The following is a 19,782-nucleotide window of genomic DNA, read 5'->3' on the forward strand; positions in this document are numbered from 1 at the left end:
CTCCCTCTCCCTCTCTCTCTTTCTCTCTTTCTCTCTAATTCTGTTTCACATAGTCATTTCTCATGTTCTGTTGGAAACCCCCAAAAAATTCATTCCACACTATCATCCCTTTGTCCTAACCAGAACAACTCGATCGTGTCGAAGAAGGCATGAACCATATCAACCAAGACATGAAGGAGGCCGAGAAAAATTTAAAAGATTTAGGCAAATGCTGTGGCCTTTTCATATGTCCTTGTAACAAGTAGGTACTGGGTACCAGCTCAAATCTGTGGCGTCCAGTTTTCTTCCTTTCTTTCTTTTCTTTCTTTTTTTTTTGTTTTTCTTTTTTAATGTCAAAGTGAATGTCTGAAGTTTTGTCTTTTTTTTCTTTTGTCCTTTTCCATCTGCTTCATTCTGTGGGGATAAAATACTTGTGTTTAATCAGAACAACTGGAACGCATTGAGGAAGGGATGGACCAAATCAATAAGGATATGAAAGAAGCAGAAAAGAATTTGACGGACCTAGGAAAATTCTGCGGGCTTTGTGTGTGTCCCTGTAACAAGTAGGTGCTGCCTGCCTGCCTGAAGCTTTGGTTTTTCCCAAGGCTCATCTCCAAGCCTTGACGAGCTCATTCCTGCAGGCTCATAGGCAGGATGAGCATGTGGCATGCAGAACAGATCAATACCGTCTCCAATGCATTCATCTCATAGCATAGATAATATTAGTGAGAGTTACTGTTGATGCATTAAAAATCAGGCATACTCCAGTGAAAGCCTCACTGTCAGCAATTTTTATTGATGAACGTTTCAACATTTTCCAGAAAGTGTACTTTGAGACAGGGGCACCCAGTGCATATTCTTTTCCTCAATCTCAAGAACTAAATTGTAGATTTAGAAAAGATTTGGGGTAAGTGTCGGGGATTCGAAACACATGTATCAAGGTTTGATTTTTTTTTCAAAAGTAAAATAGATGGGCCAATTTAGCCCAAGCAAGCCTCTGAAAGTCGGAGAGTGTGGCAGATTCCTTCTTGCCTGCCTTGCTCCAGCATTTGGTCATGAGATGCTAACAGCCTCATCCAATACAGGCATCCTCTTCCGTCAGAGGCACTAGTGCCTGTCCCCAATTTGACCCAAGCCCTCCAACTCTTCTTCTTGGAAGATCTGACCGTACACTGGCTGAAATGTTGAAATGTGTAGATTTTGCATGCACGACATCACAAAACATTTAACTGTTCTCAAGATTCGCAACGCTTTTTTGGAATGTAGCAGAAGTGTGACATGTGGTTATAAAGTTATGCAACAGAAAGAACCCAAAAGGTTCAAGAAGATAGTCTCATTTGGCTAGCAGTAGGGGGGAAATGCATGAGTGGATTGCCCAACATGCATTTGGAAAATTAAACTCGTTACCTGATCTCCCTTACCCCTCTCCCTTTCCCTTTTAAAAAGAAACCTTTTATCCAAAAGCTCTTCTGATCCTAGCTTTTAGACTAGAAATTGATGTGATTTTTGAGCAGATTATATGACCATTCGCAACCTTTAAACTTTGAGGCTGATTAGAAATATCCCACTTCCTGTTTAGGAGGGGGAGGGGCTCATCTTACCAATAAATATAAAGCATTTTTTAAAAAAGAATGCTGTGAAGTAAAGCCTGACTAACTGGAATCTAGCTTGCTGGAACCCTGATTGGCAAAACACGTTAGCCTCCTTTCTGCTTTTAGCCAAAAAGGTAGGTGAGAATAATAGGAAGCACTCAGTTCAAATGTGAAACTCTTTGTTGCCCATGACATTTCAGTGTCATGTAGTCTCTATTCTATAATCTCTACATAAGAATAAATAAACAAGTGATAACTTAGAGTTGATTTTAAAAGGTCATCAGTGGGTTCGGTCCCCCACTCCTAGAAGAAAAAAAAAGTCATCAGATGCATCATCATTATAATCTGTGACTGTGAAAAGATTTGATTGTGCCCATCCCTAAAGACTCCTGAGCTGTAAATTCACTCAAGAATTTGAGAAAGATATTTACCAATTACCTTTAGAGAAACTTTTACCCAGAGCCTCCTAATCACTACCAAAGGTATAGAATTCTCCAAAAATATTTTATTGTCAAACATTCCAGTTAGTCAAGATTTGACAATATTCCCTTTTTAGAGCCAATTTACCCCACATTTGGAGTGAATTCTACCAGATACACCCCCTCAACCCTTCGTCAATTGTGTGTGAAGAAAGGGTGGAGATAGGGCTCTTTGAGGTAGATCCTTTGGTTCTCAAGAAACATGACCCTACTAAATCCATATATAAGTGGTCCCTAATTCCTAAATTCAAAAGAGACCCTAATGGAGCTTCAAAGCTTGAGTGAAGTGTCCCCTAATGTGTGTAAATAACGCTTTAAAAACCATGTGTCACAACGCAGTGGCTGGTGGTGCCCTGGACTCTCTGGGGGCTTTGCCCTGTCTCGGCATGTTTCGAAGGACTATGATAGATGTACGGCCGTGATGTGAGTCTGTGCAGCGTTGTGGGTGCAGTGGTTTGCCTTCTCTTTGGAAACGCATATTCCCCTCTCCTTTGACTCTGCCAAAGATGGAATGCCAGACATTTTACATAGCAGAAAACATCACAAAGTCCAAACAGCTTCTTGTAACCAAAAAGAGAGGGAATGGGGAGGAGGGATGGAGAAACAAACTCTTAACTATGAAAAAATTTTTGATGACTTTGTACTATTCAATGAGTGGGCCTGTGGCCCTTTGGTATAGTAAGTTGTGACTTCTCAAAGGGCTGATGATAAATTGTGGAAGCTGCTAATATCCCATTGGTGCATTTCCCAGTTTGGCACCATGGTTTCTTGGTCCTCAGTCTGCAGGGATTAAAGCCAGTTTAAGAGATGGCTTTGACTCTATTGTGAGAAAAGGAAGTGGGGGGGAAGAATATAATCTTCTTGTCTTAGAATAAAAACTGCGAAATGGGACCGAAGGATGTATATTGTTCTTGGACTCAACAGCATGTGGTTTCTACTATGCAAAGAACCTAGAAACATCTTTGATTGCCTTAAATTACAACACACCCACCAAAATATGCTCTATATGTTTCTATTGGGCACAACAGGTATGCCTGGATTTTAAGTTTTGTTCCAAGGCAGGTCAGTGACATGTAGCCCATGGAGACCACACTAGTTGCAAACCACTCTCCCTTGTCATAACCCAGAGTAGTTTAAAGTAGGAATTTGTTTGCACACTACCCTGCCCTTTGGCCCAACCAAGAAGCTACTGAACTGCGTTTCAAATCCTCACGAAGGCTATTACTGTCCTGCTAGTGCCTATTTCGAGAATGGTCAACTTCTGGAGTAGTTTGGCTTAAATGAGAATGCTTCACTTTCTACTCATGCCTGTAGCTGGTGCATGAAGAAGACACAGGGTGGGGTGGGGGTGGGGTTCCTCTTTGGTGCTAGATGGCTTGTTCTCTCTTCTATTTTCCTGCATTCATTTCACTATGCTTCTTTTACTTTTTGTCTCTGTGGACAAAGGTTTGTACATCAACCCTGGATGTATGGTGACTGTTTGGAAGTACCGATATATTATCAATTTCAAACCACTCTAGAGGCAACCCAAAGACCATCACCCTTGGCCAACCACCAATTCTTTGTGTCTTTCATGAAACATTGAAATGTAGTACACACATGTATTGGGGGAAAGATATTAAGCACAGATCATTGCATGATGGTGTGTTTAAAAGTTGGTCAAGTATGTTTTTCTTCATGATTCTGTGTTACTGTGGTGTGATGTACACCCTCTACTTGGCAGTCTTGTTTTGTGTCTGTCTGCCAGTATGTTTTTCTGTGTTTTGTGTCTCAAAATATAATCATGTCACTGAAATAGAACTGAATGTTCTCCAGCTTATCTTAAGTCTTATCTTAAATCCAATTAAAGCACAAAACAAACCAAAGACTAGTCTTGACCATTGCAATTGACTCAATTAAAAATAAACTGCTGAATAGCTGAGGTGTGGTGGTGGCCAACTGTTTGGGTCCAGATTATGATATATCGGTATTCTCTAATGCCTCAACTTAAAACTCATTTGCTTGGTTCGGTTCTTTGCTTAAAGAAGTGATCATTTCTGTGAGCTTGCTGCTCCACCCCGGGCTTTGTCACTCACCCAATTTTTTGCATAGGCTTAAATCCAGTGATGCTTACAAAAAAGCCTGGGGCAATAATCAGGATGGAGTAGTGGCCAGCCAGCCTGCCCGTGTGGTGGATGAACGGGAGCAGATGGCCATCAGTGGTGGCTTCATCCGCAGGTGAGATTTTCACAGCTCTCTGTTGTTGGATAATCAGCATGGAACTATTTTATTTTCTTCAGCAAGGAATTTTTGGGCTCCCTCACTGGGCTACGACTGATTATGATGGTTTCATTCTGTTGTCTGGTCTTTTGCTGGGCTACCAGTAGAGGAGCCTCCATCATCAAAGAGCTCAGATTTCTTCCTGGTAATGACAGTGTGCCAAACAGACAAAATCCAAGACACGATTTCCTTCCAAACTATGGCATGTGTACTGTTTGCCGTGTGTCTCTGGGAAATGCAAAGCCCATGAACACTTCCAGAATCAGAGAATGGTGCAGAAAGACATCACATGACATGAGTTTATTTTAGCAAAGTTTATTAAAGACACTGTTACAGGGGCCTGTTAAACAACAAGAGTAGTGTAGCATTTATAGTTTAGTAGTAGCAGCAAGCTGTTACCACTAATTCCTCAGGAGATAGGTGCAAGAACAAAAGGGTTCTATGGTAGGGAAAAACAACCATAGATAGCACTGGCTAGAATGAGAAAAGGAAGCAAATGCTCTAAACCCTGTTTTAATGACCTCCAGTCTCTCTCAGGTCACTACCCAAAGCCCATTGGAAGTCAGAGCAAGCAAGAAACCAGTTGTATAGTAATAAAGGTCAGCTTCTCAGGGCACACAGCAGGAGAAGTCAAGGACCTGATTGAAGTGGGAAAAGGAGGAAAAAAAGGGATACACATTAAACACTTCTTTTGATTTCTAGAAGCAAAAAAATTTAAATATCTATTTTTAAAAGCTCAAGTTATATAAGTCAGACAATGTCTCAGCCCTGAGAAAACCATGCAGAAAAACAGCCAAATATTTTCCATGAAAAAGGAAAGATTAAAGTCATTATATTTTTGAACATCCCCCCAATTCATTCTATATAATCACTAGTTTGTTTTAACCAGAACAACTTGATTTTATCAAAGAAAATGTAAACCATAGCAATTAAGACTGTTTAGATTATTACATATAGACTAGCAGTTCTCAACCTGTGGGTCACAACTGCTTTACAAAACCTCTGTCTGCAGAAATAATTACAGTCCAATGAAAACAGTAACAAAATCGTACTTATGAAGTAGCAACAAAAATAGTTTTCTAATACATGAGGATCTGTGTTAAATTGCAGATTGAGGAAGGATGGGAATCGCCAGTATAGACTGTTATACCAGAACTCAGCGTGGGTGAAAATATTTGTCTTCATACCTATATACCCCTAAGTTATTGCAGTTGATGGCCAATCAATAATTCTGTGATTGAAATGTGATTCATAAGGCATATGGTCTAGATATGACTTACAAATGACAATTCTAATATTGCCTCCATCTGCTTCCAAGGAAACTCAGTAATTTGTAAGTCAGTGAGTGGTTGTATCAGTGATGGGAGATATAAAAAGAGAAAAAGGGGTAAAGGGGGCACAGGGAAAAGGCAACAAGAAAGAGAGAGGGACAAGTGCCGATACTCAGCTCAAAGTAATTTAATACAGGTCTCTTGACACTAGACGTCTATGATTTGTAAAGCTGGGGTGATTTCACTGTGCTTTAGGGATGGAAATGATTATGCTATAGGACCTTGTTCATTGTTGGTAATCATTCAAATGAAACGTAAATGGTAGGAGTGCTTTCTTAATCTTTAAATTTGCTCTGGCTGGGGCTGATATATAACTTAGTGGAGCCAGGCATAGTGGCATAGGACTCTAATCCCAGCGCCCAGAAGGTCTGAGGTCTCAAAGCTCACTTGGGATATATATATATACATACATACATACATACATACATACATACATACATACATACATACACAAGATTGCAAGCAAAACAAAATGAACAAAGGTAGAAAGTACCAGTGTACTTTGGGAATTGCCATGGGAAAAGGAGTTTAAACCTTCAGTTTTTAGCTCATTACTGTAACTAGTAGGAAAATTTTGTAATAAGTGCTTTCTATTTGCAGTAAGATGCCTGCTGTTTGCAATAGAGTGCCTTCTTAACCTTCAAGTTGGCCTTTGGAAAACGTGGTAAAGTGCTTTGTGAGCTAGCTCCTGCCTTCCCATTCCTACCCGTGCCAATGAAACCACCGGATACACATGTTTCTGCTCCAAAAGCACGTGCTCCAATGCCCTTCCAACCTGTGACATCAACATGTGTGTGTGGGAGAATCATCCTGAAAAAGCAGTTCCTTTAAATCTCTTAGGAGTTCTCAAAATCAAGAGGCAGGCAGTTTATAACTGCTGTCTACACTGCCGCAGATCCCAGAATGGGAGAGTAGTGAGCACTGAGATTTGCTACCTGACTTTCTTCGCTCATCCACAAGTTGAATCTTGGAAATCTATATTTTAGGAAAACAAAGCAAAACAAAACAAAAATAAATCATAGTCTCTATATAATTCTGCCTCCATCCTCTGGCCTATAGTCACTCAGAATAGATGATTTTATTTTCTCCAAAATAAATTAGGTATGGGTGGCTTAGAAACTTCTCAGTCATAAAACCCTTGCTGGTCAGGTGAGCTCATATGCCCAAAAATCCATGTTAATGCCAGATACGATAGTGTACATATAGCATCCTAGTGTACCTGTGGTACACGGGAAGTGGGCAGGAGAAATCCTGAAAGCCCATGCATGACATCACCGCGGTGATGAGCAAAACACCCTGGCAGACATGGTAAAGAGCAATGACTTATACCTGGCTGCCCTTTGACCTTCACATGGGTACCATGGCCAATACCACGGCAGGTGAACACACACACACACACACACACACACACACACACACAAATATACATTAAAATGAATCAAATAACAAAACAATAACTAAATAAATAAAATAATAGCCAAATAAGGAGGAAATTATGTAATTTTATAAATCATAAAAGTAAATGCATCAGTGTATTTAATATGAACTGTAAATTCAAGGCAGGTGCAGAAGTGTGTACTCGTAATACCCATACTGAGCAAGATGAGAAGGGTGAATCCACCTCAGTCAGCCTTGGTTTCATAGCCAAAACCTACTGGAAAAAGATGCAAAGAGAGAATTCAGGACTCCCAAATACCGTATTTGCATAAGTACACGAGTATTTGCCTTCTAAACTACACTTTGAGCTCAAAACATCAATTTTAAAATTACACTTGAAGCTGACAGATATTAAGACGTGTTGGTATATTGAATAAGCATTAGAACTCTTCCTAGATGCGTGTATATTTCCCTCAAGCTCTGCTTCTTCGGTAACAACTTTCTTCTCACTCTGTCTTCCAAAATTGCTCTTTGGCTCCCAGGGTAACAAACGATGCCCGGGAAAATGAAATGGATGAAAACCTAGAGCAGGTGAGCGGCATCATCGGAAACCTCCGTCATATGGCCCTAGACATGGGCAATGAGATTGACACCCAGAATCGCCAGATTGACAGGATCATGGAGAAGGTGAGTCTATAGCTCTCAGGTACTGACTACTGACTGCCATTACGAAGGGGACACTACATGCAGGCAAACTAGTTACTGGGTATTTTGCCCAAAATATTTCAAGATAAAAACACGAGATTCTGTGGTAGAACTGGAATGAAGATTAGAGGTCGTTTGAGTTTCGATGTATTATGGGGGCTGAGTATTGAGCATAGGGTAGTGGGTATTCAAGAAAAGTGTTCTGCCAATGAGTTACATTCCTACCCCAGACCATACGATTGAATGGTGTTTATATTTCTCTATCTCTCCCATACCAGACATGTGCTAGGCACTTAGAACACCTGAAAACAAGACAGATCATATTCTCACTGCCAAGGAATTCATATCAGGACACAACAACCATGAAACAATTCACCATACAAATCAGACACTACTTCTTTCCTTACATTCTCATTCCTCATAGCATGTTGAATATTAATTATAACCTTTTTTACCTGTAAAATTCCAAATGGGAGAAGATGGAAGCATTTAACAATGATTTTATTTGTGAATATATGTCTGGCTACTCTTTTGCTGTGTTCTTAGTCTCCGTGAGACACTGAAGTTCTTAATCTGAGATCTTGAGTGTCTTTATATCTTCTCTTGCCAAGAACAGAGTTGGTTAATGTTTAGATCTTTTAAGTCACAAAGCTAAGTAATAGCATCTTGATCCCCCAAGCATTCTTCAGTACTGCAAAGGGATGAATTAATAGTATTGTGTCATATGTGCTCCAGATAAGCAATATATGACCACAGAATATTTTGCCTGATTGGTATTGAACTACACATATGTCAGAGCTGGCTAGAAAAATGCTTGTGTGGTGCATTTTAGAGCATGCAAGTTAGAGCATGCTTGTTGTGGCTAAGCAGCTTTTGCTGTCATGAAGCTTTTAAGGCTGTGAGAGCCAATGGGTTTTAAAGCCACATTGAAAGGTTCAAAAAGTGCTGGAACCAATTCAGTCTGACTTAAGCCATTACGGCTCCAAAGGAAAAATGAACATAGAGATAATTGCTCAGCTGTTCTCCAGAAGGGAAACAATCTGAGAAAACAGGAAGTGCTTGTTTTCTATCACCGAACCAAATTGACTCGGAAGCCAGCAGATAACTCAGCAGAGCCAAGCAGGGTTCCAGAGAAGAGATTTTTACTAACATAAAGAGGTCAAAACTTTGAGTAACTGGATTGGGAAAAGAAATATTTATTCCTCCTGTAAAGGCAGCAGAAGCCACATTCTGATGCCTCTGCTGACGTTGTTCTCTAGAATGGTGAGGACTTTTGGTATTTAGCTGTTCGTTACCAATGAAGGAGTACATTGCCATAAAGGTTTAAGGAAATGCCAGACACGTTGATGGGAAACCACTGCTCTGGTTTTGCATCAACCCTAGGCTGCTGAGTCACAGAGGTAGAGTGAAGGTTATAATTGCCTTTCAACAATTAGTATAGCTTAGCCAATATTTGAAATAGAACTTCCATACATAAAATCACAATAGAGTTAGTTATTCCAAGGATGTTAGTGGGCTACACTATTCCTTCTTTCTCAAGGAAGTTCTAATCTTTGATAACTATATCAGAAGTCTCAGTCTGTATAGGGTTGAGCTAAAACCACACAGTAGGCAAAACAAAGAGAATTTTCTTCTCTCCTGGCCCCTCTATGAGCTTCTCCATCATCATTTGGGTTGATGGTGAACTTTGGGGAGATGAAAAGAGTTTTTATATAGTCTTGTGAATTTTTAGGACATTGCTTTGTGTTTCTGCTTATGTGTGCTTATATGTACAATCTTTCAAAGTTACAAGCACATTGTTCTTCGAGGAAACTTGACATTGGGAGTATGTTTCCATCCCAAGCTTCGTACAGACCAGTGTTAATGGAGCAATGAAGAGAATTAACCAGTGTTAATGGAGCAATGAAGAGAATTAACCAGTGTTAATGGAGCAATAAAGTAGAGTTTGGTGGAAGAAAGTGTGTTAAGATACAGCTGGGTGGTCCCCACGGACTTCCATCATTGGGCAACCTAGATACTGAAAAGTAAGGCCTTGCCCTCTAAAAGGGCATGTGCAGTTCACCAATTCTGTGAGCTGTATGGAGGGACAGCTTGACTCTGAAATCTGAACATGCTGGCATATGACATACACACAGTTTGAGGTGTCTGGTCTGGGCCAGGACTGCACCTGCCTGAAGCACCCAAGAGTTCGATGTACTCAGGACCCCCTTCTAAAAATGTCAGGGCTCCCTAATGGGTACTGGCCTTTCCGAAAAGGGAAATTATGAAGTGCATCTTAGAAATGCTGTCATAGGATTTCTCTAATCAAACGGAATCCTCAGATGGGGTAGCCCCCATTTTCAAAAAAAAAAATTCTCAAAGATGAACAAGGAGAACAGGATGAACACAGACAGAGGCATTTTCCAAGGAGCACACCTGAAGGGAGATTCTGTCAGGTTTGTTTTGTTTCTTTCTAAAAGGTGCTATTTCTTTTATATACCATGTAAAAAGTATGTGGCACTTTTATGCCATGTGTTATGGGTCTGGAGTTTGAACATGCTTTAGAGAACTTGAGAGGGAGGAGCAAGCATCCACTGAGCAGAGGTGCTCCAGATGCACCCTGCCTTTGAGAATATCCCAGGAATGGCTTCTGCTCTACTTAAACATCCCCCAAGCTACCTGGCAAAGGCCAGACAGTGCGTTCATAAACAAGACAGTCTACATTTGCCTTCGGAAACAATATTTGTTTTAAAATGGATTGCTTTCTCACTTCAGTGTCTCTGAGCTCAATCTAGAAATGGCACATTTCAATCTATAAGAGCATGTCAAATTGGCCTGAGCTAGTCTTTTCCTTTTCAAAAAAGTATTATTTCTGACACAGTTGGTAGGTACAGAAGAAGGCTCTAGGAAGCAAAGAAAATTGGCGGGATTATCCATTTTCCAAATGAGGAGCTGGGGGGTCAGAAATATGTCTATAGTTCTGAATAATCAGGACAAATCAATGTTCCCTTTTTTGATGTAAATACTCATTTTGAAGCCAACTCTTGATCAATCAAACAGATGGTAAAGAGCCATAGCCAGATAATTCAGTTGTGAATAATCCAGAAACATGTTCTACTTTCCAGATCTCTGTTTGAACATGGATGACTCCAGTGTGCTAGGAGTTTATAAATTCAAATTGACTATAGAAGACCCTACTCAGTAGAGATTGGAAAGTGGGAAAGTCAATGTATAGCCTATGATCAGTGAGTGCTAATAGAGCATTTGAAAACTACCTCTCCTCCCTTGGACCACTTGGTGGCTTTCTCCTCTGCCCAGACTGCAGAGTTATAAACAACATTCCCACTTGTGACAGGAAAGAGCAACAGGACATTTACAATGGGGGTGACTGACTCTGTCTACTTGCTGCCTTACCTTTCTTCATGGTAATGGGAACAGTTAATTTCCTGGGCCCTAACAGTCTAGCCTTTGAGTGCCTTTCCAGCATAGAAAGATAAATCATGGAACCCTGTCCTCAAACAGCAGATTCTATCCATTGAGACTTCAAGTGTCTATGACTCTGTCCACTTAAGGCCAATGATCCTGGGGGGCAGGGGGAAGAGTGATAATTCTGAATGGTTGGCTTCACAAGGAACTTGAGTGGACCCAGAGGCTGAATGGGACTTTAGGGAGTAATCTGAGACCTCTCTTCTCTCCTCTTTTCTAGGCTGACTCCAACAAAACCAGAATTGATGAAGCCAACCAACGTGCAACAAAGATGCTGGGAAGTGGTTAAATCTGCCCTTCTGCTGTGCTCTCCTCCAATGTTGTTGGACAAGAGAGAAGAGAGCTCCTTCATGCTTCTCTCATGGTATTACCTAGTAAGACTTACACACACACACACACACACACACACACACACACACACACACACACACACACACAGAGTCAGTCACCCCCATTGTAAATGTCCTGTGTGGTTTGTCAGCTTCCCAATGATACCATGTGTCTTTTGTTTTCTCCGGCTCTCTTTCTTTCCAAAGGTTGTACATAGTGGTCATCTGGTGACTCTATTTCCTGACTTAAGATGTCTTGGGTCTCTCTCTTTTTTCCTTTTTCTTTTCTCAGTGGCGTTTGCTGAATGACAACAATTTAGGAATGCTCAATGTACTGTTGATTTTTCTCAATACACAGTATTGTTCTTGTAAAACTGTGACATTCCACAGAGCTACTACCACAGTCCTTTCTTAGGGTGTCAGGCTCTGAATCTCTCCAAATGTGCTGTCTTTGGTTCCTCATGGCTATTCTTTGTCTTTATGATTTCATAATTAGACAATGTGAAATTACATAACAGGCATTGCACTAAAAGTGATGTGATTTATGCATTTATGCATGAGAACTAAATAGACTTTTAGATTCCTACTTAAACAAAAACTTTCCATGACAGTAGCATACTGACAAGAAAACACACACAACAGCAACAATAACAAAGCAACAACTACGCATGCTCAGTATTGGGACACTGTCAAGATTAAGTCATACCAGCAAAACCTGCAGCTGTGTCACCTTCTTCTGTCAACATACAGACTGATCATAATCATCCCTTCTTTACACACACACACACACACACACACACACACACACACACAAATGGATTTAACACACCATTAATCATTTCTAGCAAAATATATGTTTGGCTGAAACTATGTGAAATGGGTGTAATATAGGGTTTGTCGAATGCTTTTGAAAGCTCTGTTTTGGAGACAATACTCTTGTGGAAAACGTGAAGATCTTCTAAGTCTGGCTCTTGTTGATCACCATTTCCCTGTGGTTTGTCATCAGTACAACTCTTTGTTGCTTAATCTAGAGCTATGCACACCAAATTGCTGAGATGTTTAGTAGCTGATAAAGAAACCTTTAAAAAATTATATAAATGAATGAAATATAGATAAACTGTGAGATAAATATCATTACAGCATGTATATTAAATCCCTCCTGTCTCCTCTGTTGGTTTGTGAAGTGATTTGACATTTTGTAGCTAGTTTAAAATTATTAAAAATTATAGATCCCAGCCACCGACTTCTGTCTGATGTTACACTCACAACAGAAAACAAAATCTGTGTACTCGGTTCAGTTGTTCCTAAGTCGTACAGACTAGGTAGAAAACCAAAGATGTTCCATTTCGACACAATCCTAATGACAATGGATACCTTGGCCTGGTTCTTTTTTTTTTCTTCCATCTGGCTTGGTTCTTATAACCTGTTCTAGAAATACCTGTGTGTGAATTCAGCATTAACTGTGGGACATATAGTTTTCTAGCATGCATAGAAAAATCCTAAGGGGAGAAAAATCTGAGGTATTCTAGTCCTGGCTCTGTGTAAACTTAGGTATTTCAAGTATTGATAACTCATGTTTCCTTCCCCTTCCCTAGGATTGCCATCAACCAAAGTTCAGCCCTTCATCGCCATAACACACCTACCCACACTTGTCTTAATCCACCCGTTTACCAAAAAGTGTAGCATAACTGTAGAACACTTACATGGCAAGAACAAAGCCCAGGATTTTGTTATGGTTCCAGGGGAAGGCATTTATTTATGCAAGGTAATCATTGTATACATCCACAATGGTGTGGAATCTGGTCTTGGAACATCTTTCTCCCTTTCCTAAATCCTACATTTATAAGCAGTTACTTTTCCAACTTGAAACAACTACTAGTTTAGTCATTTGTCAGCTGTTTCTATAGATTTGTCTGCTCCAAACGTTTCATAGAAAGAGTGGTACAGTGGGTTCTTGTGACTGGCTTCTTTTACTTTGCATGTTTTCATGGTTCGTCTGTATCATAGTGTGTCTCAGTATTTCTTTCCTTCTTATGGTCAAATAATATTTCATTTTGGGGATATACTGCATTCATTTACCTGTTCTTCAGTTAGTGGTCACCTAAGTTATATCTATATTTCCCTTGGCCCTTTATGGTTAATCTTGTTTTGAACATTTGTAGACAAGTTCTTAGGAGGGAAGCTGTCCTTAATTCTCTTACAACCACTTATTTTCCACTACTGTGCCTTCGTACAACATCACTTCTACCTCAGCACCACCTAACAGTACTTTTACCTTTTCTACTGCTTGTGTCACTTCATTATCTTGGCTAACATAGCTATCCTCTTTACCTTCATAATCATCTTTATACGTGTGTGTGTGTGTGTGTGTGTGTGTGTGTGTGTGTGTGTGTGTGTGGTGTTATATGCACATCATATTCACCTCTGTTACCACTAATCCTGTCACCAAAATGGCTGCAACTACCTGTACCTCTGTCCCATCTCTCCATCATCTCCTAGCATCTCCTCTATCACTACTTCTCTGCATGACCCATAGCAGCAATGCAAATACGTTTATCCTGTTTGTTAGGGGTGCTTGGATACTTTTTAACTCATGAGTCTCTCTGAAGGTTTGATGAAAGCAGTGAAGAAGCGAGAAGAGCAATGAAGAGCTTGTCTTTGTCAGAAAGCATTTGCAGGATTCTATCCCCTTCCAAAGGAGCAACAGCGCAAGCACGTCTACTTCTTAAAATGGTGGTAGTGGAGAGGGTGTTAAAAGACAGAAAAGGTGATTATGTACCACATATGTCAGAACTGACAGGGGGGTCAATATTCAGGCTGTGCAGAATGTTCCAAGCTCCATCTGTTCTCAGCTGAAGTGAGTGGGTTTTCCCAGAAAGTGAAGAGCAGGCAGTTTGCTTTGAGGCTGCCACATAATGCTCTGGGCAGCATATTTGCTTTGACAAATGCATTTGTCCAAGCTTGGCTCTCACGCAGTCAGCTACTTCTGACTAATGAAGAATGGATGCTCCAGGGAGGAATCACCTCTAGATGATCTAGCAACCCAAGAAATGCATTAGGAATATGGCAGTAGAACACTGCAAAGACTAAGTACTCTCCTTCCTCCATTAGGTGCTGGCAAAAGACCCTCCTACACAAAATCAGAGGTCCCCACTTTGTCCTCTTAGCAGGAGGCTTTCCTCTTGATCTCCTGCCCTTTTCTTTTGTCATCCCTCCTTTAAAATTATTTATTTTATATGAATGTGTGTTTTGTCTGCATCAATGTCTATATACATCATGTGTTTGACTGGTACCCACGTTGGGCAGATGAGTATATTGGATTCCCCTGAATCTAGAGTTACAGATGGTTGTGAGCGCTAATGGGGAAGTGGGAAATTCAACCCAATTCTCTGAAGAACATTCAATGCTGTTAACCACTAATCTATTTCTTCACACCCCCTTCTCTTTTCTCTATCACGCTCTGTCTCTCTCTCTGTCTCTCTTTCTCTCTCTCTCTCTCTCTCTCTCTCTCTCTCTCTCTCTCACATACACACACACACACACACACACACACACACACACACACACACACACACACACTATGAAATGCATATTCCATGAGTACCAACCCTTTGCCTCACAGAGTACCCCAGCAGGATCCAGGTCCAATTGTTCCTGTGGTAACTCACCTAGTGTTAATCACTTTTTCAGCAGCTGCCCCCAATTTTCCTGCCCATTTTTATTTCTCTTATCCTCCTTTTATTCCTAAAATCACCTTTAACTATTTTTCCTTAGTGTTGTAGCAAGTTGATGCTCCTGCTGATAGTAAAGGAAGAGGGGATGATGCACATTCCATGAACATTAAGCACAGGACGGGTTCTGTGTTTAGCATTTTGTCTAGGTTGACTCAATAAACTATTACAACTGCAAACTTGGTATGATTCTCCCATGTCACTAATGAAAACATTCACATTATCCGAATAAGATATCACCAATAGTAAGTGATAAGGTATGATTCTAACAAGATGTACATTGCTCCAGAGGTGTTTGGAAATACATTCCAGGGTTAGACCTTTGCCATTTCAGCAAGCCAGGAAATCCCAAGAGACAGTGGGCTTCTTGAGAAACAAGAAAGGCAGAATGATGGATTCTTAGAAGGCCCTGGAGAACCTAACTTTCATTCACTTGCTGTAAAAAACACTATGCTTTATTTTTTACATTGTTAATTTATTTATTTTGCATTTCAACCTCAGTTCATCTTCCCTCCTCTCCTAGTCCCTCCTACTCCCCTACCTCCATCTACTCCTCCTCACTTTCTCTTCAGAAAAGTGTAGGCCTCCTGTGGATAATAACCAGCCGTGATATATCAAGTTGTAGTAAGACTAAGCACCTCCTCTCCTGTTTAAGCTAGAAGAGGCAACCCAGTAAGAGGCAAGAATCCCAAAGGCAGGCAATAGAGTCAAAGATAGCTCCTGCTCCCACTGTTAGGAGTCCCACAAGAAGACCAAGATAAACAACTGTACCATATGTCCACAGGTCCCAGGTCAGGCTCAAGCAGGCTCCCTGGTTGACCATTCAGTCTCTATGAGTTCCTATGAATCCAAGTTAGTTGGTTCTGTGGGAAAAATCACTAAGCTTTATTATGATCTGGGTCATACTGCAAACGTGGTGAATATAACAGTAAAGGAATAAACTTTAGGAAAATTATTTATATTCATTGAAGTAGTCCCATGCCTTCAGATGGAGACTTCAAGAAAAGATGGGTAGAAGTGGAGGAGTTCCACTTCCCTGGACAGGCTCTGTGCTGCCCTCCGGAATTCCTCAGCTGGATCAATCACATTGGTAGCTCCCATGGTATTGATTTCTTTCTTTAATGGCTGCCTTTTCTTTGTTTCTTTCTCTACTCAAATGAACCGATGCCTTAAACCTCTGTCTGAGAGGCCCAGTCTAAAGGTATTCCACTAAGAGGATTCCTTCCCGAGATTTCTGCCATCTCCCAAGCATCTCCCCTGAACACTGCCGTGGAGAAATGTGGTCCCTTCCACTTACATCATATTCTTTGAGTACCTCCTTTTGCAGTGAGATGTGCCCTTAACACTTAAACCCTGGTTTTTCTCCATGGAGAACAAGGTACCACAGGTCAAGTTTTAAGACTGCAGAAGTGCATTGTATTCTTGAAGGAATTCCAGCCTTATCTACCTTTACCAGCATGCATCATTGTATTTTTCCACAAACAACAAATAAGATTTTGCAGAAGGTACTGTGTTCCCTACTACCCAGCAGTAAGTTTTAAATGAAATACTAGGCAGCTTCAGGCTTCTCTTGAGCTCTGGTCTCATGTGTGTAAGTAATATAGTTACAATAATCTCTTGCCTTCTATTTTACAGAATAGATCTAAAGGTGTAATATCTATTAGAATGCCTTTTAAAGACATGTGGCACCAGGTGGACACAGGGACAGGAAACACAATCAGACACATTGAGGGGTAAAAACAGACCTTCCTGGTCACTTCTAATCAGGGAACTTATTCGTCACTTATATGGACATATAATGTTCTCACATGACTTCATTCAGATATAAATAAATTAGTTTCATATCTAAAATGTTCCATGCCCTTATCATATCTACCAGAACAGCTCTTGGATTTCCATTTTCCTAACTGGTGCCAATTGTAGGTAAAACGTTTTACATTTTCACCAGTAAAGAATAGTCAGTCTCTGACTTTCACCCAAATGTCGTTGGAGTCCAGTGTTGCTCTGAAAACTAGGAGCCATTTATTATGCTACTGCTAGAAACAAAATGCTGTTACCCCATAGAGTTGTCTCCAAATAGCCCAGTAGTAGTAGTCGTCGTCCTACTAAAACCTTTAATGATACTGGAAACCAGGCAACATGATCTGAGGACTACAGCCGAGGCTTAGAATTCTTAGTGATTGCTATATAACAGATTGTCCAAACCGCAGTACCTTAAAATCCTAAATAATTTATTTAGCTCTCAGTTCTTTGGCATGTGAGTTAAGCCTGGCAGAAAGTTTTAATCTTGGCTAGTCTGTGGTTGTGGTCAACTGTGGGTCCACTGGGAAGCCGTGGGCCCCCTACTGCTGAGCCTTCCTCCGGCTCCATCTGACCTTTCCTTCTGCAGCAAGTCATTTAGAGTTTGTTAATGTCCTCTTGAGACCAAGGTTCCTCAGTTCTGCCACACCGTATTGACCAATGGAACTCTCACACCAATCCATAAGCAAGAGATGAAGAAACGGGTTCAACCTCTTGGGAAAATTTCCAGGTCACTTGACAAAGGTTATGGCTGCTGTGCCATAACCAATAGAAAGGCAGCCTTCACGATCACTCTGAAATTCTCAGAGATATGTAGAGCTCTTTCTCTGTGTGTCCTTGGAGTCTAGTAAATGGGAAGGGTAAGGGTAAATTGTCTCTGTCTCAGAACAGACCTCTGTGGACATTCTCTACGACAGCACAAGGAGGATTGGAAGAGCAGAAGCTGGGTGTGCTAACAGAATGTGGTAGCCTGTTGATGAAACTGACCTTAATCCTAAATGTCAAAACTAATCCCACTTCCCCAAAGCAAGAGGATTGCAGCCACTACCCTTAAACCCTAAATACTCAGAGTTTAGAAGAAAGCATTTTAACATACGAAATGGGATTGGCTCCTCAGCCAGCACTTGATAAATACCCCTTGTCTGAAACTTCTGTGCCTTCCTTCCCCATCTTTTATTTGTTGCTATTTTGTGAAGATTTCCACTAGATTTTATTTTCTTGTGGGAGTCTTTATTTTGCTTTTCTTACCAAGCTTATCTGTTCAAAAATATACTGTTCTCTTTACTAACGGGGCAAACAAGACTGATTAGTCAAGGATAAAGATGAAATTATGTGTGTCAGAGACAGCTTAAGTATATACAAGATGTTTCTTGGGTGTCTGGAGGCGTGGGGTGTAGGAGGTGACTGCTGTCTCAATGGCACCGGCTTGCGTCTTAAAGGAACCGTGACAATTGCCAGTTTAGAAAGGATGAAGTGAGTGCCAATGGCATGTGGTTTTAAGTTGTCAGAGGCTGTGGAAATAGAAAGCTCGAGAGACCTAAATCTATGCACTCATTTGTTATTAAAGGCAAAACTCCAGAGTAGGCCAAACACATCCTCCAGTAAGTTTCAGATTTTATACTGCCGACCTAAAATCTTGTTTTCCATGATCATGGCCTCCTTTGAATTTCTATTCTCTAAACATAAAACGCCTTAAAATGCAGGTAGTCAGGCTGCTTAACCCTCAAACTAATGAGCAGTTCTTGGGTGGATATACTTCAACTGACTGTTCTAGCCTCATTTTATTCCAAAACAGTAACTGCAAACCAAAAAGAAATGTTAGAGTGCCTTGGAAGTCCTTTGCTTGGTTAGAGGATAGTGCAGTGTGGTCCCTCAGAATATAAAGCCTCAATAAAGAAGCACATCTGGGGATGTGAGTTCAGAGACAGGAGAGAGGGTGAGAGAGCATAAAGACTCCTTGGGAAGTGATGCCAAAAAGGCATAATGGTGTAAGCCAATGCCATGAGGTCCCTAGGCACTTGGGTCTGAGAGACAGCATAGAAGAAGGTGGAAGGTAGATAAGGCTATTTTCCTGAGGAAAGAGATGGAGGTGCATTTCTTTTGGCCATGGATTGTCATGTGGTAGCATTGATACATTTTACATGGCTTGGCACTTGAAAGCCCAAAGGGCTTCTATACCAACAGGACCAAAATGACAGGTAAAATTGAGGTGCAAAGGGTCAACTCCTCCTTCTATAAGGCTGTTAAGGTCTGTTTAAAACTTGTTGCCAGCACTATGGCTGGTGTAGCAATCACATCAAAAAAATTTTTGAAGGTACTTATAAGGAACATTGGTTGTGAGAAAAATACGAAGGAACAATCAAGCCAGCAAGATCCCCTATCACAACATAATATCCAGCTATTAAGGTGGCTTTGCGGCTCAACCCTAAGGAGACCATTCACATCCCAATAGATCCTCAATTTTCACCCACAGGGTTTTAACTGAGATTTTATTTGAAAGAGCTCTGCTGATAAAACAGAAAATACAAAAAGCAGGGAAGAGGAAGGGAAGAACGTTTTGTTATTATTTTGTAAGTATTTGTTTGAGTCGGGATCTTCATCTGTTACCAAGGTTACATAGAAACCCACTGTATAATCACTTAAACTCATAACAATAACCCTGCCTCCTGCCAAGACTGGGATTATATCCTCTACTCTAAGACAGTCTGGAGGACAGAAGTTGCTGGTGGATTAAG

The 19,782-nt window shown here is 40.7% G+C and overlaps 1 protein-coding gene across 4 annotated transcripts in view; it reads left to right on the top strand.

Moving 5' to 3' along the window:
• Positions 1 to 12,751, top strand: part of Snap25 (synaptosome associated protein 25) — a 78,818-nt gene extending 66,067 nt beyond the window's left edge. For 2 of the 4 annotated variants that reach the window (XM_087648807.1, NM_030991.3), the window contains 4 exon segments: positions 425 to 542; positions 4,142 to 4,267; positions 7,560 to 7,704; positions 11,408 to 12,751. In XM_087648807.1, the coding sequence (XP_087504933.1) occupies positions 425 to 542; positions 4,142 to 4,267; positions 7,560 to 7,704; positions 11,408 to 11,476 (458 nt within the window). In that variant the 3' untranslated portion in view covers positions 11,477 to 12,751. 4 annotated transcript variants of the gene reach the window in all.
• The last annotated feature ends 7,031 nt before the right edge of the window (positions 12,752 to 19,782 follow it).

This window comes from Rattus norvegicus, chromosome 3, assembly GCF_021556685.1.
Source record: "Rattus norvegicus strain SHRSP/BbbUtx chromosome 3, alternate assembly SHRSP_T2T, whole genome shotgun sequence".
NCBI lineage: Eukaryota > Metazoa > Chordata > Mammalia > Rodentia > Muridae > Rattus > Rattus norvegicus.